General features: G+C 45.3%; 1 protein-coding gene across 2 annotated transcripts in view; it reads left to right on the forward strand.

The window, feature by feature from the left end:
- MYO10 (myosin X) overlaps positions 1 to 23,548 on the forward strand; it is a 206,223-nt gene that overhangs the window by 77,103 nt on the left and 105,572 nt on the right. For both annotated transcript variants that reach the window (XM_079791410.1, XM_079791409.1), the window contains exon 3: positions 11,422 to 11,580. In XM_079791410.1, the coding sequence (XP_079647536.1) occupies positions 11,422 to 11,580 (159 nt within the window). The remainder of the gene's footprint in view (positions 1 to 11,421; positions 11,581 to 23,548) is intronic.

Below are 23,548 nucleotides of genomic sequence, written 5' to 3' on the forward strand. Positions count from 1 at the left end.
GCTTTTCTTTGAGACGCTTGTGAAACATCAATGCGGTTCAGAATTGTAGGAATGGAGGTTCAAGGTCATGCTTTAAGGGTCCTGGCTCGTGAATCAGAATAAAGACATCAGAAAGGGGTCCTTAAAATTAGAACAAAGACCAGGACATTTACACATAAGACAGGTAGCAGGTGTCAAGTGATGTTTGGGCCAAGAATTGGGGTTCCTGGACTTTCACCCCATCCCTGTTTCGTCTCTGGGCTGAAATTTACTATGCATAAGACAAGTGGATTAGAAGAGAAGCCCCTTTTCCTTCTAATAGTTTGCGATTCTTGGTGGAGGTTTAGTATTTAATTTTGTTTTGTTTTTGTTGCTTTTTGAAAATAATTTTTAATGAATCAGTTGTATGCCTCCAGATATGTTCATTGATAGCTATATTGATTGGCCCGATTTATCTTTGTAAGTCTAGAAATGTTGAAAATTTTTAGAAAAATGTCATAGAAATATATTTAAAAAACAATTGAAAACACCTACAAACTTGCAACCCATCATTGGAATTCTAATATATTTTCTTCCAGTTTTTTTTCTCTATATTTGTAGACGCCATTCATTTTGAGATCATTGTAAACCCACATGCATATGTAAGCAAGAATATAGAAAGATCCCAGGACCCTTTGCCAGTTCCCCCCAGTGATCTTACACAAGATCCCAGCCAGGGTGTTGACACTGATACAGTTAAGATATAGAAGCGTTCCATCAGTCCCAGGACCCCACATGCTGCCTTTTACAGCCACACCCACTTCCTCCTTAACCTCTGGCAAACACCAGTGTTCCATGCTCTATAATTGTGTCATTTCAAACATATTATATAAATAGAATCATACTGCTTGTAACGTTCTGGGGCTAACTTTTTCAGCTTTTGCGTATTCCAGATAAAGCTGCTATGAACATTTAAGTTTTTGTGCAAATGAGTGTTTTCTATTATCTGGAATGAATGTTCCAGAGTACAGTTGCTGGTGTGTGTGTGTGTGTGTGTGTGCATATGCATGTGCATGTGTGTGCATGCATATGTGTGTATATTTTAAAAAAATAAGCCTAGGATTATACTATGCATGTGCATAGAATCATTTTATCAAATTTTAGTATAACTTTAATGGAAAAACATTTGTATAGCATGGTCTTTTCCAGCAGACTGAATTCTTGAAAGTGGAAAGACCAGCTCAAGGACGTAACCTCTTCCTTTCCTTGGGGACTTGGCCTGCGTGGTGGTGTAAGCCATGAGGAAGCTTCTAGAGCCATGTCCTAGCACAGCTGGAACAATAGGGTGACTTCCTTTGGGCAGAATTTCCTGAAAATTTACACATAGAATTTTCTTTAGTGAATAAGAAATTTAGTTTAGCATTTAAAAAAAACCTACATATTTATTTTATAAAATAGTCACAATTGCTAATGTTCCATATAAATTCAGATTTGAGGTCTTATTTCCTTTATATGCAAACTAGAGGCCCAGCGTGCGATTGAAATCACGTGAGGAGGTGCCCCGCCTCCTGCCGTGCGAGGGTGCGAGGGTGCGAGGAGGCACCCCGCGGGCCACCGCGGGAGTCAGGCCGGACCGTGGCTGTGGGTGGCCGGGACCCATGCCTGACTTCTACCCCAGGCCCCCCCGGCCCCCTGCCTATGTCCGCTCCGGGCTGCTGGAGCTGCTGTGCCAGCTCAGGCAGGCCCCCCGTCTCTGTCTCCGTCTCCGCTCCAGGCCTCACCTGCGCATGTAACCTCTTCCTGTCTCGTTGTCCCGTTATGGTGTCCTGGCCTTATTTGCATATTACCTCTTTATATGTTAAGATAGTCTACTGTGTTCTTTAGTGTGTGTGTGTGTGTGTGTGTGTGTGTGTGTGTGTGTTAGCCATTCCTTCCAACTGTGCCAACTCACTGTCACAGTTAGTTCACTTTTCTCTCTGAAGTTCACCTGGAGGGGGGTCCGGGCCAGTGTATCATCTAGGCCAGTGGTCAGCAAACTGCGGCTCGCGAGCCACATGTGGCTCTTTGGCCCCTTGAGTGTGGCTCTTCCACAAAATACCACAGCCTGGGCGAGTCTATTTTGAAGAAGTGGCGTTAGAAGAAGTTTAAGTGTAAAAAATTTGTCTCTCAAAAGAAATTTCAATCGTTGTACTGTTGACATTTGGCTCTGTTGACTAATGAGTTTGCCGACCACTGATCTAGGCCTTCCTGGTAGTGGGCTGTTGCCCGAGCAGGTGAGCTAGCTGCCTTTAGCACTGCTTGTTGTGTGGCGTGGCTCTGCATCTCCAGCGGCAGACAGGCGTCCACAGAGGAACTGCCTGGGTGTGTTGGACGCTCGGGTTCTCACCCCTGTCCATCCACCGCAGACTCTGCAGGACCATCAGGAAGATCCCTGCTCAGTGGTTAGCACTTCCTGCTCGGGCTCACCTGCAGAGCCTCATCTTTCCCGGGTTGTGCATGTCCTTGCTGGTGCTTTCCCTGGTGCGTTACTTGTGCACATGAAAGCAGGGAGAGGCCCTCCATGGGGGGACAACAGTGCTTTTAGTGGTCACCCCAGAAGAAACTCAGACCTGGCTTTCCTGGGGTTTTCTGGAAAGTTGGTCTCATTGAATTGTGTTTTGTAGTGAGATTTCTTCTTTGTGTCTGGTCTCTAGAAAGGCAGTGTCAGTGTTAGGTTTGATAGTCGAGTTGTCCGTGACGGTGAGTAGGTGAGAAGGTAGAGAATGTCTGCCCCCACTTAGCTGCTTACATGACCCTCAGCTCCTTCAGGTCAGAGGCCAAGTGCCACTGCAGGACGCGGGGCCCACACGCTGCCCCCGCCGCACTCCACCAAGCACCTGCCTTGTGCAGCCCGGCCTCTGTGTCTGCTCTTCCCTGGCTGTCCTCCGTCCCACGTGACTAGTTCCCATTGTGCCCTGGGAATTTCCTGTTTCAGCCCCCACCACGTGGGTAGGATTTGCCTGTTTATTTTTCTGATCCCTTGGTGGATGGTAAGCTTTTTGACGGAGGAGTGTTTAAGTCATCATTGTATTCCCAGGGTCCCACTCACAGCATGGCATGGAGGACTGGGGAACTAGAGAGAGTAAATGAGAAATAATGGAATAAATGAGACATTAAACCCAGCATGCCGAGAAAGCAGTGCACGGTGTGTTTCCCCCTCCCCTCTGTACCCAGACCTGGGGTTCAGAGGGCCACAGAGTTCTTTCCCATTTGCTCCACTATATGTGCCCAGGGATGCACAGCCAGTAAGTTGGCAGAGCTGAATGCAAAGCCCATCTTTAAACTAGTGTCCGTCCAACATGCATGCTTTTCCATTCTCCCAAGGTATTCAGTGCTAGCTGTGCTGTGTGCTGTTGGACAGGTTTCCTAATCTCTCTGGTCTTCTGTGAATTCATCCTTTAAAAAAATGAGCAACAGCATTTCCTCTCCCCTGAGGATCAAGTGAGGTAATGTAACCCACGTGCCTGGTGCAGGCAGCCAGCACTCAGTAAGCACCGTGTCCTCTGCCCAGCCTGCTTCCTCGCTGTGGTTCTGTGCCCGAATGCTGTGCACGGTGCTGCACTGGGCATCAGAAACCTGATGACAGTTTAAGGGACTTAATCTCACAAACTAGTTTGAGTCTCTGGAAAAGAAGATATCAGTCTTGGCTTTATCTGTGTTTTATAGTCGGTTATCTAACAGACTCACCCAAAGGAGGTCAAAGCAACAGATACTTACTTATATCAAGGTTATTTTAACCCCCTGTGCCATGGTTATTAGGATCCTAAGTCTCTGACAAATTTGAGCTGAAAAAGCACCATTCCCTCCCCCCCCCCCCCCCCCGTTAGACATGTATAATTTTGCTTTGGATTGGATCCCAATGGAACATTCTAGTGGAGTTTACATTTTCATGCCCCAAATATTTTCTCCAGGCTTCTGCGACAGAGCAACACAGTAACAGGCTAGGGCAGATTTTCAGTTAAGTGGTCGGCTTCTTTTAGACTTGTCCTAAGAGCATAGCCTGAGTCGATGAAGCTTAACACGAGGAAGCTCATTTTTTATGTACATGATTGCTCATTTTAGCCACGTCAGGAGGCAGATGTCTTAACCTTTGTCATGGATCATACTTTAATTTGTGAGTTAAGGAGACAGTAAACAAATGAAAGGAGGAAAATAAATTGAGAGGCATCCCCAGATAAAGTGTAGAATTCCAGGGAAAATCGAAAGAAGGCCACCCGGATTTGTGCAAAGGGTTTAAAATAGAAGAAGAAAGTGTTATGTCAGAGAGTTTTCATCAGCACACAAGTCAAGAGATCGCTACGGACTATGAAGAACTAAATGTGCAGCCCTCCCTCTGGCCCGGTCCCTTCTCCCGCACAGCTGGGGTTCAGCCCTTGCCTAAGGAGTGGGAGCTCCCCCATCCATGCCGCGTCTCTGATTATATCCTTATAGAATGTTCTGTGTTGTTCCTAGCATTACATCCCTCTCACAAAAATAGAAACTTTTACTGAGCTCTAGTGGGTGCCAATTACTGTGATTTTTATCTACATTATTTTATTTTTGTTTTCACAGTAATTCTCTGAGTTAGGTATTATTATTACCTTTCTTACTTTTCAGATGGGGTAACATGTGAGCCAGAAGTTATCTTACTCATTGTCCCTGAGCTGTAGGTAGCATAGATCTAGGAGAAATGAATCCACCCAGATCTGACTCCCAAGACCATGTTTTGGGACCCAGCCAGTGTGGCTCAGTTGGTTGAGCATTGTCCTATGCACCAAAGGGTTGTAGGTTCGATTCCTAGTTAGGGCGCAAGCCCAGATTGTGAGTTCAGTCCCTGATTGGGGTGTGAGGCAACCAATGGATGCTCCATTCTCATTATGATCTCTTTTCTCTCTCTCCTTTTCCCTCCCTCTCTCTCTAAAATCAATAAAAACTTTTAAAAAAATCATTATTCCATTCTGCCTCTCCTTCTATATTATACCCATTTTGAAGGCCAGGACCATCTATTCTGTATTTATTGAGTCTGTATCGTGGGCCAAGGCTGGGCACTGGGGAGTAATCTCAGCATGCTTCCTGCCCTCATAGAGTAGAGTTTTCAAATTGTGGTTTGCAACTCGTAATAGCGAAGTGTGAAATCAGTTTGAGGGCCACATCCAGCATCTAAGAGAAATAGAATAGAAAGTATTGGGATGCATCAAATATTGTGGTGTGTTTTATTAAACTACTAGAGGCCTGATGCACGAAATTCATGCAAGAGTAGGCCTTCCTTCCCCCGGCTGCCAGCACCAGCTTCCCTCCGGCACCTGGGACCCTGGCTTCCTTCTGGCCGCCAGCAGGCACCTGGGACCTGGGCTTCCCTCACAGCCCCGGCTTCATCTGGGAGGTCGTCCGGAAGGACGTCTGGTCTAATTAGCATATTTCGCTTTTATTATTGTAGATGTGTGTTAACATATTTCTTACTGTAGGTTGTGGTGGAAGTGAGGTGGTTTTAAACAAGTATGCTAATAGATCAGGTAAGTGATTATAAACTGTCATAATGAGCTATGAAAACAGCACACGTGTGACAGGTGTCTTCTGAGAGGGTAACATTTGGGCTGAGTGACCTCAAGGAAGAGAGTAGCAGGATGTCAGTGACCCAGATCGGGGAACAGCAGGTACGAGAGCCCCGGGCCAGGTAGTCAAAAGTAGAAATGGTATGGACCATAGCACCGGTCGTTAACCTCCAATAACCTCCTTCTCCATCCCCCCCAGTTGTGACAACCAAAAATGCCTACAGACATTGCCACATGTTCTGGGGCAGGGGTGAGGTTGGGGGAGGTGGCAAAATGGAGGACTTGGAGAACTGCTCTAAGGGAAATTCCTGGCTAACATGAGGTGAAGTCTCCCAGATTGAGAATACCCTCTATTCCATCTGCTCATCAGGAGAGGGCATGGTAAGACTACCCCCCCCCCCGCCCTTTTTCAATAGAAAAAGTTAGGTTTTATGACTGAGAGTTTCTAATGACTTCAAGAAAGTCTGTATACATCACTCCTTGCTATAGAAACCATTGAGTAAGTGTGGTGGGGTTGCCTTGCAATGTGTACTATCCTAAAGGTTAAAAATAAAAGGGGATTGATAATGGCTCAGCTGTTTTATCTAATTAATTGATTCCATGCCTTTTCATACAGAAGTGGACCCAGCCTTGGGCAAGCCTACTTTGAGTTGTTTTTCCAATCGTGTTGATTGGTTTCCTTTGTTCTCCACGCTTAACCCAGTCCGTCTTGTGACCAGTGGCTTGTAATTCTGTAACAGGAGCTATTTGTTCTGAGGCCCCATTTTCTCTAAATTGATATTCTGTCTTTTAATCTTTCCTATTTTGCTCCATTTTGTAACCTCACTACATTTCTCCCAATAAATGCTCCATTGAAGTAACTCAGTTTATTCTGAGTTCGGTTTTTAGGGATACATCTTGTTATTGTATGTTGGCAATTGTCTGTTCCTGAAGAAAAATTCCATTCTTTAAACCTAGAATTTTCCTTTCTGCTATTTTGAGTAATCTTGTGCAACTAAATCCCCTGTTGATTATTGTACATAGGAATGAGTTTTGATCATTCAAAGGGCTCTCCTTAAAAATCCTTGAATAGGAGCCCTTGCTGGTTTGGCTCAGAGGACAGATCATTGGCCTGTGGACTGAAGGGTCCCGGGTTCAATTCCAGTCAAGGGCACATGCCTGGGTTGCGGGCTTGATCCCCAGTAGGAGGTGTGCAGGAGGCAGCCAATGAATGATTCTCTCTCATCATTGATGTTTCTATTTCTCCCTCTCCCTCTCCCTTCCTCTCTGAAATCAATAAAATATATATTTAAAGAAATCCTTGAATAAGATTGTTGGTCTTATCAACCCATTGAAATCTTTGAAAATTCAATCATATGGGGCAAAAGTAGGTTTATATTTGTGAGTATGCGAAACACAGGATTTATTCTTGTACTAGTAGCCCTGCACACGAATCCGTGCACCAGTAGCTCGCTGCTGCCCTCCAGTAGCTCTCTGCCTGCTGCCCCGCCCTCCTGTAGCTCCCCCTGCCTCCTTCTGTAGCTCTCAGCCACCCGCTTGTAGCTCGCTGCCCCACCCTCCTGCTGATCTGTGATCCGGTTGTTACGTGGTTGGTTGCTACGCTTCACGGCATAATGACCATTTGCATATTACATCTTTATTATATAGGATTATTATTTTCCATAGGAATAACATGTATGCCTCACTCTGTATGCATTAACATCCTGAATTCAGGGGCTAGTTTCATCCCTTACTTACGTAGGGTTTCTACTTTGATATTATCCTACCAGTGAGGCTGTCCCAAACTACCTAATATAAAGTAACCTCTCTCGGTACTTAGTCCCCTAACCTTCATGACATCTTCATAGACATTCCTCGCCATCTGTGATGCTATATACTTGCTTGTATGTTTGGGTCCCCCCCCCCCACCACCACCCCTTCCTTATTGGAATGTAAGCTATATTCCTAGTGCTTAGAACACGCCAGTAAATATTTGCTTGAATGAATGAATTTTCTTAATTTATCAGACACTTATTTAGCACCTTTGATGTGCCAGACATCCTTCTAAGATCTTTACAAATATTAATCCATTTCCAAGGGGATGGTTATCCTTGCCTTTCCTTCACAAATACATTTTCTCTACTATTCCCCTTTTCTTTGAAATAATCATTGTTTTGAGCAGCTGCACTCCTGTATCTTAGCAGAATGTTTCTTTTTCTGTTCATAGCCTCTTTTTTATTTTTTAGTTTTATTTTTTTATTTTTTATTTTTTAAAATATATATTATTGATTTTTTACAGAGAGGAAGGGAGAGGGATAGAGAGCTAGCAACATCGATGAGAGAGAAACGTCAATCAACTGCCTCCTGCACACCCCCTACCGGGGATGTGCCCGCAACCAATGTACATGCCCTTGACTGGAATCGAACCTGGGACCCTTCAGTCCGCCACTGAGCCAAACCGGCATCGGCTGTTCATAGCCTCTTGTTTATGTAACTGTTTTCTTCCATCATGATTTCCTCTCCCTGAGGTCATGAGGATTGTTCTAGGTCTCCTGATCACCCCTCTCCTGGAATGAGCACGGGCCCAGGTGTGTTCCAGAAAATATCTAAGGAAACCAGTGTAGAAGGTGGGGAACTCTATTTACAGGTCATGGCCATTTTTTTCAGTGGCCATGTGACCAGCTCTAAGCGGCTTACTTGTGCTCACAAATGGTCTTGCTGCTCCCAGCACATTAAAAAACAATGCAATGTTTACATAGGACATAAATATTTAATCACTGTTCATATATATTTTAGTGTCTAAGTGTTACACCGTGTGTATTATTTCCAAAAAAGCAGAATAGACAGAAATACAGATAACAATTTTAGTATTCTAAATTATTTCTGTCCTCAAATTCTGGGATTCTCCATCTACCCAGACAATTCGTGGAAGAAGTTGTTTCTTTTCATGTTGGGCAGGACTTGCTGGTGGTGAGCTTGCAGGAGGTAGTTTTGCTGGCTTTAGTGGTGTGTCTTGGTTCCTACGAGAAAGACTTTTCTGGGGAACTCAAGTGACCTGTCTGCCAGTTGTGTTGGCAGGAGCTGTGAGCAAACAGAGTGAGGAGAGACCTTCCCGGGAGTGCTGGGAGCAGAGAGAGAGGACAACGCACAGGGCTTCTGTGCGCTCAGCCCCCCAGAGGGTGCCTGGCCCCGCCCAGTTCTGCTTCTGCGCCCACCCTCACAGTCACTTCCGGTGGAAGACCAAGAAACCTGCCCGGTGGTGGTGGTTCTGGCAAACGTGCCTGGATTGACATCATGGGCATGTAGAAAGCTGGGGAAGGCAGAGGGTCCAGCTGTTGCTTCTGGGATTTTCCATATTGCCCTAACACAGCGGCCACATGCGGCTCTTTGGCCCCTTGAGTGTGGCTCTTCCACAAAATACCACGGCCTGGGCGAGTCTATTTTGAAGAAGTGGCGTTAGAAGAAGTTTAAGTTTACAAAATTTGGCTCTCAAAAGAAATTTCAGTCGTTGTACTGTTGATATTTGGCTCTGTTGACTAATGAGTTTGCCGACCACGGCCCTAACATAACTACCTGTACTTTTAGCTTACATCTCTCTGCTTCTTAGCTTTCTTCCATGGTATTTATGAGTTAAAATGCAAGCGTGGGTGTCCTGAGTGTTTCCACACTCTTGAATGTGCCTGTGCATTTTTCTTACCACCTTGTTATCCTGGCATACTCCACCCTGAGCGCCCTCCCAGCCTGCCCCAGCCTGCGGGTGCTCACGTGGCAGGGTTGGCCACCTCGCCAGGGGTGGGGCTGCTGGGAGGGGTGCATCTCCTGGTGGGTGTCCCGGCACAGGAAACAGCTGGGGAGAGTGGCTGGTCCTCAGAAGGCGAGCAGGGTGTCTGCCCTGGCCTTGAGCAGTTTCTCAGGACTGGTTTTGAACAGCTCTTGTGGTTCACATGGAAGAAATGCCACTGCTGAAGTTTTAATTTTTCTCTAGAAAAAGAAAACATGCCATTTTCCGTGGCTTATGAAAACCATCGAATTGGTACTTTTGCTTTTTTTGGTGTGTCATTCTCTTTTTGCAATAACATACCATTTGTTGCCATGGTCAATATTTAAAAACAGAATCCCCAGTCATAAAGTTCTGCAAATATTCCAGAAGGTTATTTGGTGTGTGTATGTGCACACGTGAGAATGGGTGTGTATGAAGACTGCATATTTTCATGTCTTTTAGGTTCTTGTTTTTTGTTTTTTTGTTTTTTGCATCTTGGAGTTCTTGTTTTGTTTTGAGGATGGACATAATAAAAGTGTGAAGTGAATAAATATGGAGCAGACGCCATAATTAAATGATGTTACTACATGAGTTTGCATGTAAAGCTGGACAGGCTTGGTCAACAGATGGAGCTAAATGGTTAACCCGAAACCAAATCAGTTGTGAGAAAGGAGGACTGAGTAGGTTTGAGAAATCCATGCACGTTCGGTAATTGGTCTGACAGTATCAGAGTTGTCCCGAGTACATGTTAAAGCTGGTATCCAGCACTCACCATGAGCATTTGCGAGTTTCATGAAGACAGGCTGTCAAGCAAACAAACTGATTTTATTTTAAACCCAAGGCCCGGTGCACGAAATTCGTGCACGGAGTGGTGTGTGTGTGTGTGTGTGTGTGTGTGTGTGTGTGTCCTTCAGCCCAGCCTGCACCCTCTCCAATCTGGGACCCCTCGAGGGCAGTCAAACATCCCTCTCACAATCCAGGACTGCTGGCTCCCAATCGCTTGCCTGCCTGCCTGATTGCCCCTAACCGCTTTTGCCTGCCAGCCTGATAACCCCCTAACCACTCACCTGCCAGCTTGATTGATGCCTAACTGCTCCCCTGCCGGCCCGATTGCCCCTAACTGCTCTCCCCTACTGTCCTGGTCACCCCTAACTGCCCTCCCCTGCTGGCCTGGTCACCCATAACTGTCCTCCCTTGCAGGCCTGGTCACCCCCAATAGCCCTCCCCTGCTGGCCTGGTCACCCGTAACTGCCCTCCCTTGCCAGCCTGGTTGCCCCTAACTGTCCTCCCCTGCAGGTTTTGTCCCTCCCATCTGCCCTCCCCTGCAGGCGTGGGTCCCCCCGAACTGTCCTCCCTTGCAGGCCTGGTCACCCCCAACTGCCCTCCTCTGCTGGCCTGGTCACCCCTAACTGCCCTACCCTGCAGGCCTGAGTCCCCCCCGAACTGCCCTCCCTTGCAGGCCTGGTCCCTCCCAACTGCCCTCCCCTGCTGGTCATCTTGTGTCCACATGGGGGAAGCCATCTTGTGTGTTGGAGTGATGGTCAATTTGCATATTACTCTTTTATTAGATAGGATCTGAGAGGGGATTTGTTTTGCCTAAAGGTCACATGAATGCTATATATCCCGATAGTGAGGGGAAAGCATCCAGGGATATTTTTCAAACATTCCTGTGCAAATGCCTTCCAATCTTTGAACAAATCTGTAGACGTACAATGAATTTACGTACCACTTCAATGGAGGAATGTTATTATGAAGCTTTGAAATATATGATCCCATGTGAAACATTATGCAGTGAAACCAAACTTCTTTCTAAAAGCTTGGTTAGCCAGTTTCTTAACTGATTTATATCAGTTGGAGAAATAGGCAGAGAAGTGAACTGTAAGGTTATAATTTTTGTGGTTTCCAAAGGATGGTTAGCCCCAAACTCATGTCTCTTAAGAACATCGAACAGCAACTGTCAAGATAATTTCTTCCCTTAAAGAGATGGGTGGCACCAAGAAAATGAAAAAGTTCTCTGCAGTTTGTTTTTGTATTGGCCAATTCAGGATCTTGTTGCTGAAATGTGTATTGTTTGTATGGTACGTTCAGGAAACTTCTAGAAACTCTTTGCTGCTGATAACTGAACAATTGAATTCATCCCATCCCCTCTTTCAGGTATTCACATATAAGCAGAGCACAATTACACACCAGAAGGTGACCGCTATGCACCCCACGAACGAGGAGGGCGTAGAGGACATGGCCACCTTGACGGAGCTGCACGGGGGCTCCATCATGCACAACCTACACCAGCGATATAAGAGAGACCAGATTTACGTAAGTGCTGCTTCGATGCCCTCTAAAAGTCCCTCAAGTTTGACTGTCTTTTTTTTTTTTTTTTTTTTGTCTTTTTAAATTTTCAATTACAGTTGACATTCAGTGTTATACACGTTTCAGGTGTACAGCATAGTGGTTAGACATTTCTATAACTTGCAAAGTGATGCCCCCAATAAATCTAGTACTATTTTCAAAATTATTGTTTTCAAAGAGTACTTCCTGCCTTTTGAGAACCTCTAGTTAAGGTAAGTAAAACTATGTGTTCAAATGATTTGCCAAATTAGAAACGTGGCTCGATAAATCATGTTCTCTGTGTTTATTGCCTTGATTTTATTAGAGGGATTACTTAAATTGAAGGGTAATTTGACCTTTCTTCTCTCGAATGCGTTCTGTTTGTAAGTGTTCTGTTGTACAAAGAAGGCAGGAGGAGTGGTTTGACTTCCTCAATTAAGGGTTGGGAAAATGTGGATTTGCAAAGCAATGTACCTGAGCTTAAGCTTTTTTCTCCTTTTATGATTTCCCCCCCCCTTTTTTTTTTTTTTTCTGGCTCTGGATCCCACCCAGGGATATAGTTGGATTCAAGGGAAACCATCTACTTTGCTTGTGGGATCTGTTTTGAATGGAGACATGTCCGTAAGAAGCAGACATGCACATGTTTCTCTCAATGTTTATGAAATGTGGCTATTTCTGCATTATAAAGTAATATTTAAAACTCCTATAATAACCATCTTTTACATTAAAGTACATATATATTACATTATCCATCAAGATAGAATGGCCTGTAGATTTTACCCATTTTATATCTGCCTGTTTGCAGGTTTTTATAGTAGACTGGGACAACTGTTCATATGTGTTTATTTTTCCTATCAAGTTCAAATTCATATAGCTTTTAATAAAACATTTGAATATTGTGTGACAACCCTTCATCTTTGAATAATTTTTGTTCTTTCGGAGTTACACTGAACTTGGCTAATATGTCTGTGATTATGATGAAGAGTAATGTCCGCTTTTGGAAAAGCTAGGAGGTACTAACTGATACTTAAGGCATGCTTAGGAGTTAGGGCCCTCCAATTTACCTACCTTAGACCAGGAGAGAAGAGTTGGGAAAGAGGAGGAATGAGAGATTTGGGGGTTTGGGCTTCATTTTATTCATCTTTTTAACAAGCATGTTTATTTGCCTTCTCTTTGCATTGGGAAAGTGTCATTTTTGCCAGATCGACCTAATGTTTGCCAAATGTTTTCAAACAGCCCTGTCTAGAGAAATTTCATCATGTTGTAGTCCTCTGACGTGCTGAGTTTGCTTACACTAAGTCTTCAACTTTAAAATGTTTTCCTTATGTTCTTCAGAAAAGGTAATGTTCATACATGTCTATGTAAAAGTGGCTGTGTAGTCTGTGTCTTGCATGTGCTGGCAGGACACACATTTATTCCTCTGCTTCCATCTCAGAAATCTCCTGGGCAACAGTGAATGCCCTCTTCCCAGGGAACGCTCATGGCACGGGTGTCCGAGGTCCCATGTACTACTGCACTGTGTTTTTAGCATTAAGTGTCCGACAATTCCATGTATCTACTTGTTTACATAGCACATTCCTTCCTCAGTTTGTCAAGGACTTACTTATTTTGTCTTTCTGGAGCCAAGGACATTGCCAGGCACCTGGTGGTTGTGCAATAAATGTTTGTATAATAAATGTCATACATATCAGAAAGAACCAGTTCTGGTTGGTAATGAAATGTGAAGCTAGGTTGAAATATTTTTTATTGGTGCATGTCTCTTGTAGGTGAGTGTTTCAGAACTCATCTCTTTTCATGCAGGTCCTTCTTACTCTACGTTTAATAGTCAAGCACAGGTAAATCAATTAGGAGGAGAAAAATACTGCCCAATGGATTTATTTATGTATTTTTAAAATACATTTTAATTTATTTCAGAGAGGAAGGGAGAAGGAGAGAGAGATAGAAACATCAATGATGAGGAGAATCATTGATCGGCTGCCTTCTGCACACTCCACACTGGGGATCGAACCCGCAACCCAGGCATGTGCCCTGACTGGGAATCGAACCATGACCTCCTGGTGCATAGGTCAACACTCAACCACTGAACCAAGCCAGCCAGGCTCTAAAGTGCTTTTATCCATTTGTTCACTGCTATGTGATCCAAACCCAGATGACTCCCAAGTGCCAGAGATTGCAGGGATCTAAGAAACAAAGATAAGTACAAGAGAATAGCTCGGGAATGGACTCCGAGTATGCCATGTGATGCTACCTTAAAGTCAGACTAACCTGCATTATAGTCGGAATAAACTTGAAATTACTGTTCCTTTTTCTTATTTTTTTTTATCCGGCTGCTCCCCTATCAGACCTCATCTTTTTAAATTTTATTTTTTGTTTACCTCCCTTTATCCATTCACAAGCTCATCTCAGAAGACTTAAGTTCTTCCAGCTTTGAACAATAACTGCTTTTAGAAACTGTAAAGCAGTTACAGGAGGACAGTTGCCCAAGATTCAGAATTTAAAAAAAAAAATGGGGCATGTGTATTTTGTGGCCAATATCTTCACTCTAATTTGGTTATGAGATGAAACCATTCCTCACTGATCTAACTAACATGCTGAAGAGATCATCTGAGGGGGAGGGAGATGGGTGCTCAGTTGTCCCGTCAAAGGAAACAGCACTAGTCTAGCAGCATCCTCCTCTTCCACTGCTAGAGATCTGAGGTCACATGATATACTCTGTGCTCATAACTGATGTGGCTGAAGAGCTGGTATTGAATTTATAGCATCAGCAGAACAGAAAATGAGATGTCTCTTCTGCATGTCAACAAAGGAATGACCTGTTCTTATTCTACTGAGAATGGAAATGGGAAGTCAAACATCCTTTGTATTTCAAAATAGGGTCTCAAACATTTTGTGATTTCCATTTAAATTGTTAGGAGGCTTGCAGCTATTAGTTAATCTGTCTTCCAATACACTGTTTAATATAGCACTGAATAAATGATGCATGTTGTCAATGGATGAGTGATCAACTAATAGCTCTGCTAGTCATTGATTTATTTTTCTTCAATAAAGTTGCATAAACCAGTGAGTTAGCTGCTGGATTAATCAGCATGGGAAATAATCTTTTGTAAATGCAAAGCTGTTTTTGTATATACTGTTGGGATTTGCTTCATTGTTTGACATCAGATGATGATGTAAAGTTCAAAAGAGTGAATATTTTGCCATGTTCAGTTAAAAGTGCATGGTCTGTGCACAGGGTGACACATTGATTGACCTGATTTATGCAGAATTAATAAGATAGTTGGATAGTGTGGCTTTCATGTGCTGTGCATGATACTGGCAAACCTGGAGTTCATAGATGCACTGGGGACTCAGCAGTTTTGAACATGTGTATGGAGTTTACAAAACTTATTTTCCAAGTGCAACCTCTATCTAACTAAATTTTTTCTTCATCGTGTACACTTGACAGGTAAAGACACTATAACATGGGAGTAATAATGGGTTTAAGTTGACAAAATAAAGTACTGTTTGGTGTGGGAGTTGTTGTGAGGCTGTGTTGAAGTGACTTAACTATGTGGGATATTGAGTATCCATTGAAATGGGCTTGTTCAGCCATTTACATTAACGAGCATTTAAATTCAACAGATATTTCAGGTGACTTAACATGAATGAATAAAAATTAATGCTATTGGAAAAATAATAATAAATTGCCCAAATAAACCCTGTGATTAGGATCTTGTTTTTGTTGTTGTTGTTTCCCTGAAGTGAAGATCTTTTTTCCTCTCCTTTGAGAGGAAAAACATAGGATTTTTGTACATCCAGTTTGCAGGTCGACTCAGTTAATTTTGCCTATAAGCCTTCCTTTTGAGACTTGGATAATTAGATTATTATCCATAAAGCAGGCACCATGATTTTCTTATCATTGCTGAAGCCATTGGCAGTGGGTGCCTGTTGTCAGGTGCCCCCCTGTGAGAAAAGCACGGCTTTTCCGCCTTTTATCCCAACTCTGAGTGATGCCCGTCTGTACATTTAAAGGAGGGAAAGATGGCCTGACTTACAACATAGGTGAGAGCTAGCCTTTCTGGAGGCTCTGGGGGAGGACCCACTTCCTGCTCGTTCCTGGTGCTGGCCGAGTTCCCTTGGGACTGAGGTCCTCGCTTTCTTGCTGGCTGGCAGTTGAGGGCTGGCCCAGCTTCTAGAGGCCCCCCTTCCTGGAACTCCAGGTTCCTCCTGCTTAAGGCTCTACCGTGTCAGCCTTTCCCATCTTCTGCTGACTCCCCAGGCGAGAGCCCAGCTCAGCACTTCAGCTCCCTACCTGCGAACCCATCCCAAACTTCCACCTTGAGTCTCTTGCTTCTGGGCTTCCTTATGGTCTCACCCCTGGTCGAGGGTCCCACCCTTCTCTGTCCCTTCCTAACACTGAGGAGACCTGACGAAGACAGTCTCACTCTGTAAGTCCCTGAAGACTCAGGGAGTGGAAAGGCAGGGTGTGTGTTTGTGGTTCAAGAGGTAGTAGGTGGGCGAGGAAGCCTGAGTTGGGTGTGAAAAGCCCTATGGCGCAGGGGCAGTAATGACAGTACGGAGAGGTGGTTAGAAGGAAAGGCTAGTGAGACACCAGGCATGAAGATGCAGATGAGAGTGAATTTGGTGCGATGGCCTCACTACATTGGGAGGCTCTTTGCTTATGGAATCTGGTGTTTGTTGGGGAACGCTGAGATGTATGCAGTCAGGCTGGGTCAGGGAACCCCGAAGCAGTGGTTCTCAAACAGGTGACGTGGCCCCTGGGGACAGTTGGCGATATCTGGAGGCAGTTTTGGTTGTCATAGCTAAGGAAGAGAGTGCTAATGGTATTTGGTAGGTGGCGGCCAGGGATGCTGCTAAAGATCCCACAGTGCACAGGACAGCCCACGACCAAGAGTCACCTGGTCCAAGACCTCCGAGGTGGAGAAACCCTGCCTTCCTTAAAGCTAGTCAGCAAAGCTTGGGCTCAGTGTTGTACAGACTCTGCAGTCTTTGTTAAAGGTTTATGAAGAGAGAATCTACCAGAGAACAATTTTTAAAAGAGTTGATAGGGAAGTGATGTGAGATGAGATTAGAGAGTCATTTGGCTTAGAGAGTGTTGCAATAATTCAAGGGTGAGGAGCCGAGGGTTTTAGACCAGGGTATACATGATAGTGAACAAGGTAAGAACAGATATGAGGAGTCGGGGGGAGGTGAAAGGGACAGGATTAGCTTTAATGACACCCCTCATCAAGCCCCTGAAAACCTGGCACCGTTGGTCCAGGCAGCCAGGGGAGGGGAGGGGAGGTGGGTTTGGGATGCCTGATGTACTATAGTTTCTGGAGCCTTGGCCTCTGGAGCCTGGACCATTTCAAATTGTTATGTACCCAGGATCTAAACACAGTGTTGACAAGAGTAGGTGAGGCTTCTGTTATCTTGAAGGTGAGCTCTGTGTCCAGAGTGGAGGGACTGCCACGCAAGGCCCGTGGTGTGGCCGCTCTCTTTCCCTCTGAAGGGAGGAGAAGCCCATTCTCCCCAGGAAAGGGTTTGTCATGCTCTGGGTCAGTTGCACGGAGACTCCTGCCCCAGCCCTGAAGGAATGGCTCAAAACCACATCAGGGAGAGAGCTGCGGGGAGCTTGGGGCGCGCCTGCAATTATGGGGCAGGAGACGGCTCCGAGGAAGCCGTGCTGTTCCACCCAGCCCTTGGTTAGTTTGTTGGTCTTGTTGTACAAACAGTGCAGAGATCAGAATCAAGCCAGCCCGTTTAACGACGTGGGGCTGTGTCTAAGGATAAGTGCTCATGTCAGCACAAAGATTCTTCACAGCTAACGTATTTTTAGGTGTTTCAAAAATACTCTTCTTCGGTTAGGTGGCGTTCCAGACAGAATCTGTAAATGTGTTTGATGTTGTTCCTGCATTAACTTTGAAGCCTGTTTCTGTCAAGCCAAAGGTGTTAGCATTTCTGAAAGGCAGCAACCAGCCCTAGCCGGCTTGGCTCAGTGGATAGAGCACTGGCCTGCGGACCAAAGGGTCCCGGGTTCTATTCCAGTCAAGGGCAGGTACCTCGGTTGCAGGCTCCTCCCCGGCCCCGTGCCCTGGCTGGGGCGTGTGCAGGAGGCAACCAATCAGTGTGTTTCTCTCCCATCGATGTTTTTCTGTCTTTCCTTCTCTATTCCATTCTCTCTAAAAGATCAATGGAAAAATATCCTCATGGGAGGATAAATAAAACAAAACAAGACAAAAATAAATAAAATGCAGCAACCAGTTAAAGACCTACTGATTGCAGGAGGCAGGTGGACTGACGCGTTAGACCGGACACCATGCCATGGAGGGTACCGTTTTGGACATGTGAATTGAAATCTGCATTTCATTTCCTTGAGTTGAGTTTTCCCAAAGTAGACCTTTTATTTTTATTTTTTTGGTTTGTTTCTTTTCCTTTCCAAAGCCAGTGTCGAGTAACAGCCGCCTCTCACGGGTTCGGGATGGCCCGGTGGTGGGATGAGGAGTAGGCCTGGCATGTGTCTCGTACCGAGAACAGCTGAGTCCAGTGTGGTTTGCCCGTTTTTTTTTCACATGAAGTCAAGAACTGGTGTTGCCAAAAGATGATTGTAACCATCTGTCTGACTGGGGATGTATTTTTAAACTTTACCAACCGTTTATGCTTTGAGTGGCCACTTCCACGTCAGCACATGATGGTGGCAATTACAAACTTTGTTTTCGTGATTTTTTTTCTTCTTCCCTGCCTCTCTTTGGGGTCAGATTCCTTTCAGCAAGGAAGGGATTTTAGTCTGAAAGCCACTCGAATTAAATCGAAACGTCACCTCTAAATGTAAGACCTTGACTTCAGTAACAGCTTGAGTTATCTGTTGTGATCTAGTTTTCAGCGGCCTTGAATGCTTCATTTTTTTTTTAATTGTTTGAAAAGGTTTTTAATTGTTCAATCGACAGTGATGGCAAACAGTTTTGTTATGTAGAAGGTAGTGACTTAGAGAACTAGGACACATTTACAGTGTGAGTTTATCAGGGGGGTTGGTGGTCAGGTCTCGGGCTCCCAGTATATCTACACCGATTCTGCCCTGCCTCTGTGTCAGGATGTGTGCTAGGCCCCGAGGGTGCAAATTACTCTTCTTCAAGGTAGTTGCTTCTTGAAAGATTGGATAAATGAAGGACACTGCCCCTCTAGGACCTCCCAGTTTATTGGAAGACAGACACAGCACACCATTGACCAATAACTCGGGGTAACAATACATGTGACAAAAGTACTTACTAGGAACACAGAATGGGCCTTGGAAGGAGACGGCGAGGACAGGGTCAGGAAGTGATTCCAGCCCGGGCACCAGCTGGGCCGAGTCTTGGAGCATTCACTGGGGAATTTGGTCCAGGAGGAGGGTGCCTCATTCCTCCCAGAAGGTCAGCGTGTACAGAGGCATGGAATCGTGTGATGTTAAGCATTTGTCCAATTGCAGGACATTGAAGATGCGGAGATGAAGGTTGCATGTGGCGGGCCGACAAGGGGGTCAGGGGCAGGTGAGTAAGGGCTCTCTGTGCAAAGCAGTGACCTCGGATTTATTGGTGAAGGCTGCAGGGAACAACTTTGCACTTGAGTTCTGGGGAAACTCATCTGGCTGCAGGGTGATGGGTGAGTGCAGGAGGGGTGGGTCTAGGAGGAGAGGGGACCAGCCAACCAGATGGGAAATGATGGGGTTCTGACCCAATCCTGGGAGGACGCTGAATTCAGAAGATACCGAGAGAGAGACTCTTAAGTGATTAAGTCTGGGGGGCAGGCAGGCTGAATTTCTGCAGGATGATACCTAGCTTTCTAGGTTAACCATTCTGGTGCCATTTGTCATGCATGAGGTGACCGTGAAGAAACAGGTGTTTGGGGGAGATCAGCTGCGTCCTTGTTACGTGTGAGCTAAGGGGCATCTGAGTGAAGATGTCCAGTCGGCCATCGAGTGGACAGAACTGTCATTTAAAACGGAAGCTGCATTCTGGATAAACATTCCGGGAGTAATTCATTGCCACGTTTAACTGAGATGATGGAGAGAGAAGGAAAGAGGAGAATGGCGAGTGGTTAACGACTCTGCTTCTTAGCAAGTCCTTCCCGTTGGAAAGTGTGCCATGCACTGACTTAACCAGTGTCCCTGCTGCTTTCACATGACTTGGTCTGCCTCCAGCTTTCAGGACCACATGACGAAAAGCAGTTGTGGTTTTATTTCCATTAACAGGCACCATTGTAGATAACTTCGATTTATGTCACAGTTTTATGGAGCAATCGTGTGGGATGACCGGGGATGTGTTGTTATTCCTGATCAGAATCTTTGGCCCGGAGGGGTGTCCCAGGGAAGGCGGCCCCAGGCTGAGGACTTCCAGCTTCTGACTTGGCCACACCTGGTCATCCAGTCATCGGCTCCTGTGTTGGAGAAGCCACTTCCCAACAGTAGCAGGACTGCTGCCTGTCGCCAAACAGCTCTGTGGCTGAGGCTCCGGGGCACTTTGCTTTCTTAGTTGTAGTTGGTGTGTGTGTGTGTGTGTGTGTGTGTGTGTGTGTGTGTGTGTGTGTGTGTGTGTCTAGGGTTGGAGAGCAAGTATTATACCCTTATTATGTCTTTTGAAAGCCTTGAATTGGTAGATGTTGGATTGAAGAAATATAGTGAGCTCCTCCCCACAGTTGGCAGCAATGCGTGCCCCAGCTGTTCCAGATTATTAAAATGGGCAGGGATTTGTGTTTTTTGGTGAGTTATGTGGAACTTTGCTGAGTCTGAGCAGAAAAAAAGTTTTATGTGCTTCAAAATAGAATGTACTTTCTATTTCTGGAAAGCCGTTAGAAGGACCAGGCTATTGGTTCGTGCGGAATTCGGATTCTAGTAGGAGGGCACCCGGACCTGGTCCCACCTCGTGTTGCATGTGCCTAGAATCTTAACTACCGAAGTTATCAGGGCCCTTTTTAGAGCAGTAATAATACATTTTTATAGGCTTATAAGTGGTACAAGCAACAAACGTCACCTCCTAGCTCTCAGGGTTTCGTACTACCTTTTCTCTGCTTCCCTTGGTACTTAATTTTCTACTGGGCCCTTCTCCTGCCCCTCCACTCCCCAGTCGCCATCTTTACTTTTTGTTACCTGTTGAACTTTCCTTATTCAAGGAATCTGTTCTTTATTTAGTGACAAAATCACTCATGCAATGTGGTATAGTTAAGGTAGTGGGCAAAATAAGATGTCTTGTCTCGGCAGTGAGTATTGTTGCTGATGGACCTCTGAGATGTCACACAACGTCGTCTTTCTTTGGATAAAGCGTTAGGAACTATTGCTCTTGTTGCCATGTTACTTTACACTTGTGTTTAGGGAGGCTCACCAGTGCTGTTTGGTGTGCACATGGGCACAAGCAATACACACTCAATGAGTCCTTATCCTTAAAGACCCTCAAGGAACTGAACTCCTCCCCCCCATAACTGTAATAAGAATAATAGAGTAGGACATGGGGTGTCCTATCACCTTCTTGGAGCCACTCAGACGCCCTTCTCGAATATTCCTGTGGTTGACCCTGAGAGTCGTGGGAGGGATGAAGAGTTTTAAGCAGGAGAGTTTCGTCTTCAGATGTTCTTTGTCCAGTGTGGCGCTTGGATTGAGCATTCAGGGCCACGTGGGACATCAGCGAGGAAGGAGGCGTTTATGGAAATCGAAGCAAGCGAGGTCGGGGCGGTGGAGAGGGCGGGGAAGGGAAATGTTCTAGAGTTTACTGAAAGCGAAACTCACAGGGCGTGGAGGCTTTGGCCTCTGACGATGAGACTGGCAGCATCTGGAGTGATTCCCATTCTGTGTGTGGGTGGGCGGTGAAGGGGGTCACGCAGACCCGCAGCGTGACAGCAGTCCCTGGCGCTGTGACTGTAGGGCAGAGCTTACCATCCTCTGCCCATTTGTCGCCTGCCCGAGGAGGTGGAACAGCGCCCCCGCCCTGCCCACACCTTCAGGCGGCCTTGGAGCAAACGAGGTCTTGTGATGATGTCATGACGCAGGTAGTATCGTCCTCTGTGCCCCACGATTATAAACGTCAGGTAAAGTTGTTTTGGGAACATGTAGACTCAACTGTCATTTAAAATCGGTGACCAGCCTTTTGAGAAATGACTTAGGTCATTAGTGAGAAGGTGAAATTGTAAACCTTGAGCCTTCATGTTCTAAGAGTCTAATTTACTCTGGCACTAAATGGAGTTTCTTGCAATGGAGAGGCCGTTTTTAACTCTACATGAGGCAAGATTTTCTATAATCTTAAAAAATCAAAAATGGGGTTCTCTCCATACCAGCCAGATACACATTTAACACATTCTTTGCTTTCTTTCCTTTTTCTTTAATAAGAGATTTCAGATTATTGCATTTGGTTCATAGTCTTGTTTGCTGTTGGGTACATGTTGTCTGCTATGGTACATGGGAGTCCATTTGTTGAATTTACTGTCAACCACAGCACGCGTATTTATTATTTGAACTCTAAAGAGACTATTCCATTCCTGAACATCTAAATGCCTCTGTTCTCTCCTTTACTCAGCGGTCTGTGATTGTCACTAGAGCATGTTTCTCAGTTTGGGTTGACATCTGAAGATGTGTACTCGAAAACTTTTTATGAAGGTTAAGGAACATGATGCATCTTGTTATTTCTGGATTTGTGAGCTTGTGTGTCTGGCTTCTTTAATTAGATAGTGTTTTCAAGGCTCATCTGCATTGCAGCAGGTATCAAGGAGCAAGTACTTCGGTCTTTTTGTGGTGAATATTCCATTGTATGGATATTCCACATCTTGATTGACGTTTGGGTTGTGTCCATGTTTAGGCGATCATGAATAATGCTGCTGTGTCTTTATTAAAGTATGTGTTTTTAATCCTTTTGGGCATATACCTAGGAGAGGAATCATTGGGTCATATGGTAATATCCCTTTTATGTTTTTAACCTTTTTTGGTTCAATATATTTCCAAAACACATTACAGACCCCCTTCCATTTGAGAACAGTTATATGGAACGTAGATCCTTTGCTTGATGTTCCTGGCAGTCACCATGAATATAAATGATTACAAATTGCTGTAATGTGGTACAGATGCTGTCCGGATGTTTCCTGCTTTCTGTCTAGTGTTCCCTGCGTTCCTCCTGCTCTGCTGCATTGCCCAGCCTTGCCAGTGAATGAGAGTGGGCTTTGCATTAGGTCGCCAGGGTTCAAATCTCACCTCTGCCACTTACTGGCTGTGTGGCCGTCCATGGAATTTTCTCTCCATGCCTCAGTTTCCTCATTGAAAAAAAACAGGGATAGTAATACATTGAACTTCCCAGGGTTAATGTGAGTGTTAAAGGGGTCAGGCCCTCTGTATGAGTCTGCCCCGGCTGCCATGAAAAAATGTAACTGACTGGGTGGCTTAAACAACAGAAGCTGATATTCTCACAGTTCTGGAGGCTAGAAGTCCAAGGTCAAGGTATCTGGCGGAGCTGATTACTTCCCAGGGCTCTCTCCTCAGCTTGCTGTGTCCTCCTCTGGCCTTCACCTGTGCACACACATCCCTGATGCCTCTCTGTGTGTCCAAACCTCTTTTCTTGTAGGAACACCAGTCAGGTTGGGTTAGCGCCCTCCCTAATGGTTAACTTCAACATCTCTTTAAAGGCCGTATTTCTATCTACGGTATAGTCATATTCTAAGCTGGTGGGGATTTAGGGCTTCAGCCCATGGCCCCCCTGAAGCCCTTGGCACCTGGCATGCGTGCCATAAAAGCCGGCTGGTGGCCCTGCCACCTCCCCTTCTCATTGGCTTCTTCACTTGGGTCTGAGACTGGAAATCAGACAACCACACTTCGGTAGCATCTTGCAGAAGTGCAAGCGAATGCTTATGTCCATGCGGAGGGGGCATGAGGTGTTCCGGTCTCACAGCTCAGGGGCCTGTCCTCCTGCTCTGAAGATCTAGCTTGCCTGGCTTTGGTTCCAGAAAGGTCTGCCTGTCCGTCTGCTCA

Source organism: Cnephaeus nilssonii, assembly GCF_951640355.1.
Source record: "Cnephaeus nilssonii genome assembly, chromosome: 2".
In the NCBI taxonomy this organism is placed as follows: domain Eukaryota; kingdom Metazoa; phylum Chordata; class Mammalia; order Chiroptera; family Vespertilionidae; genus Cnephaeus; species Cnephaeus nilssonii.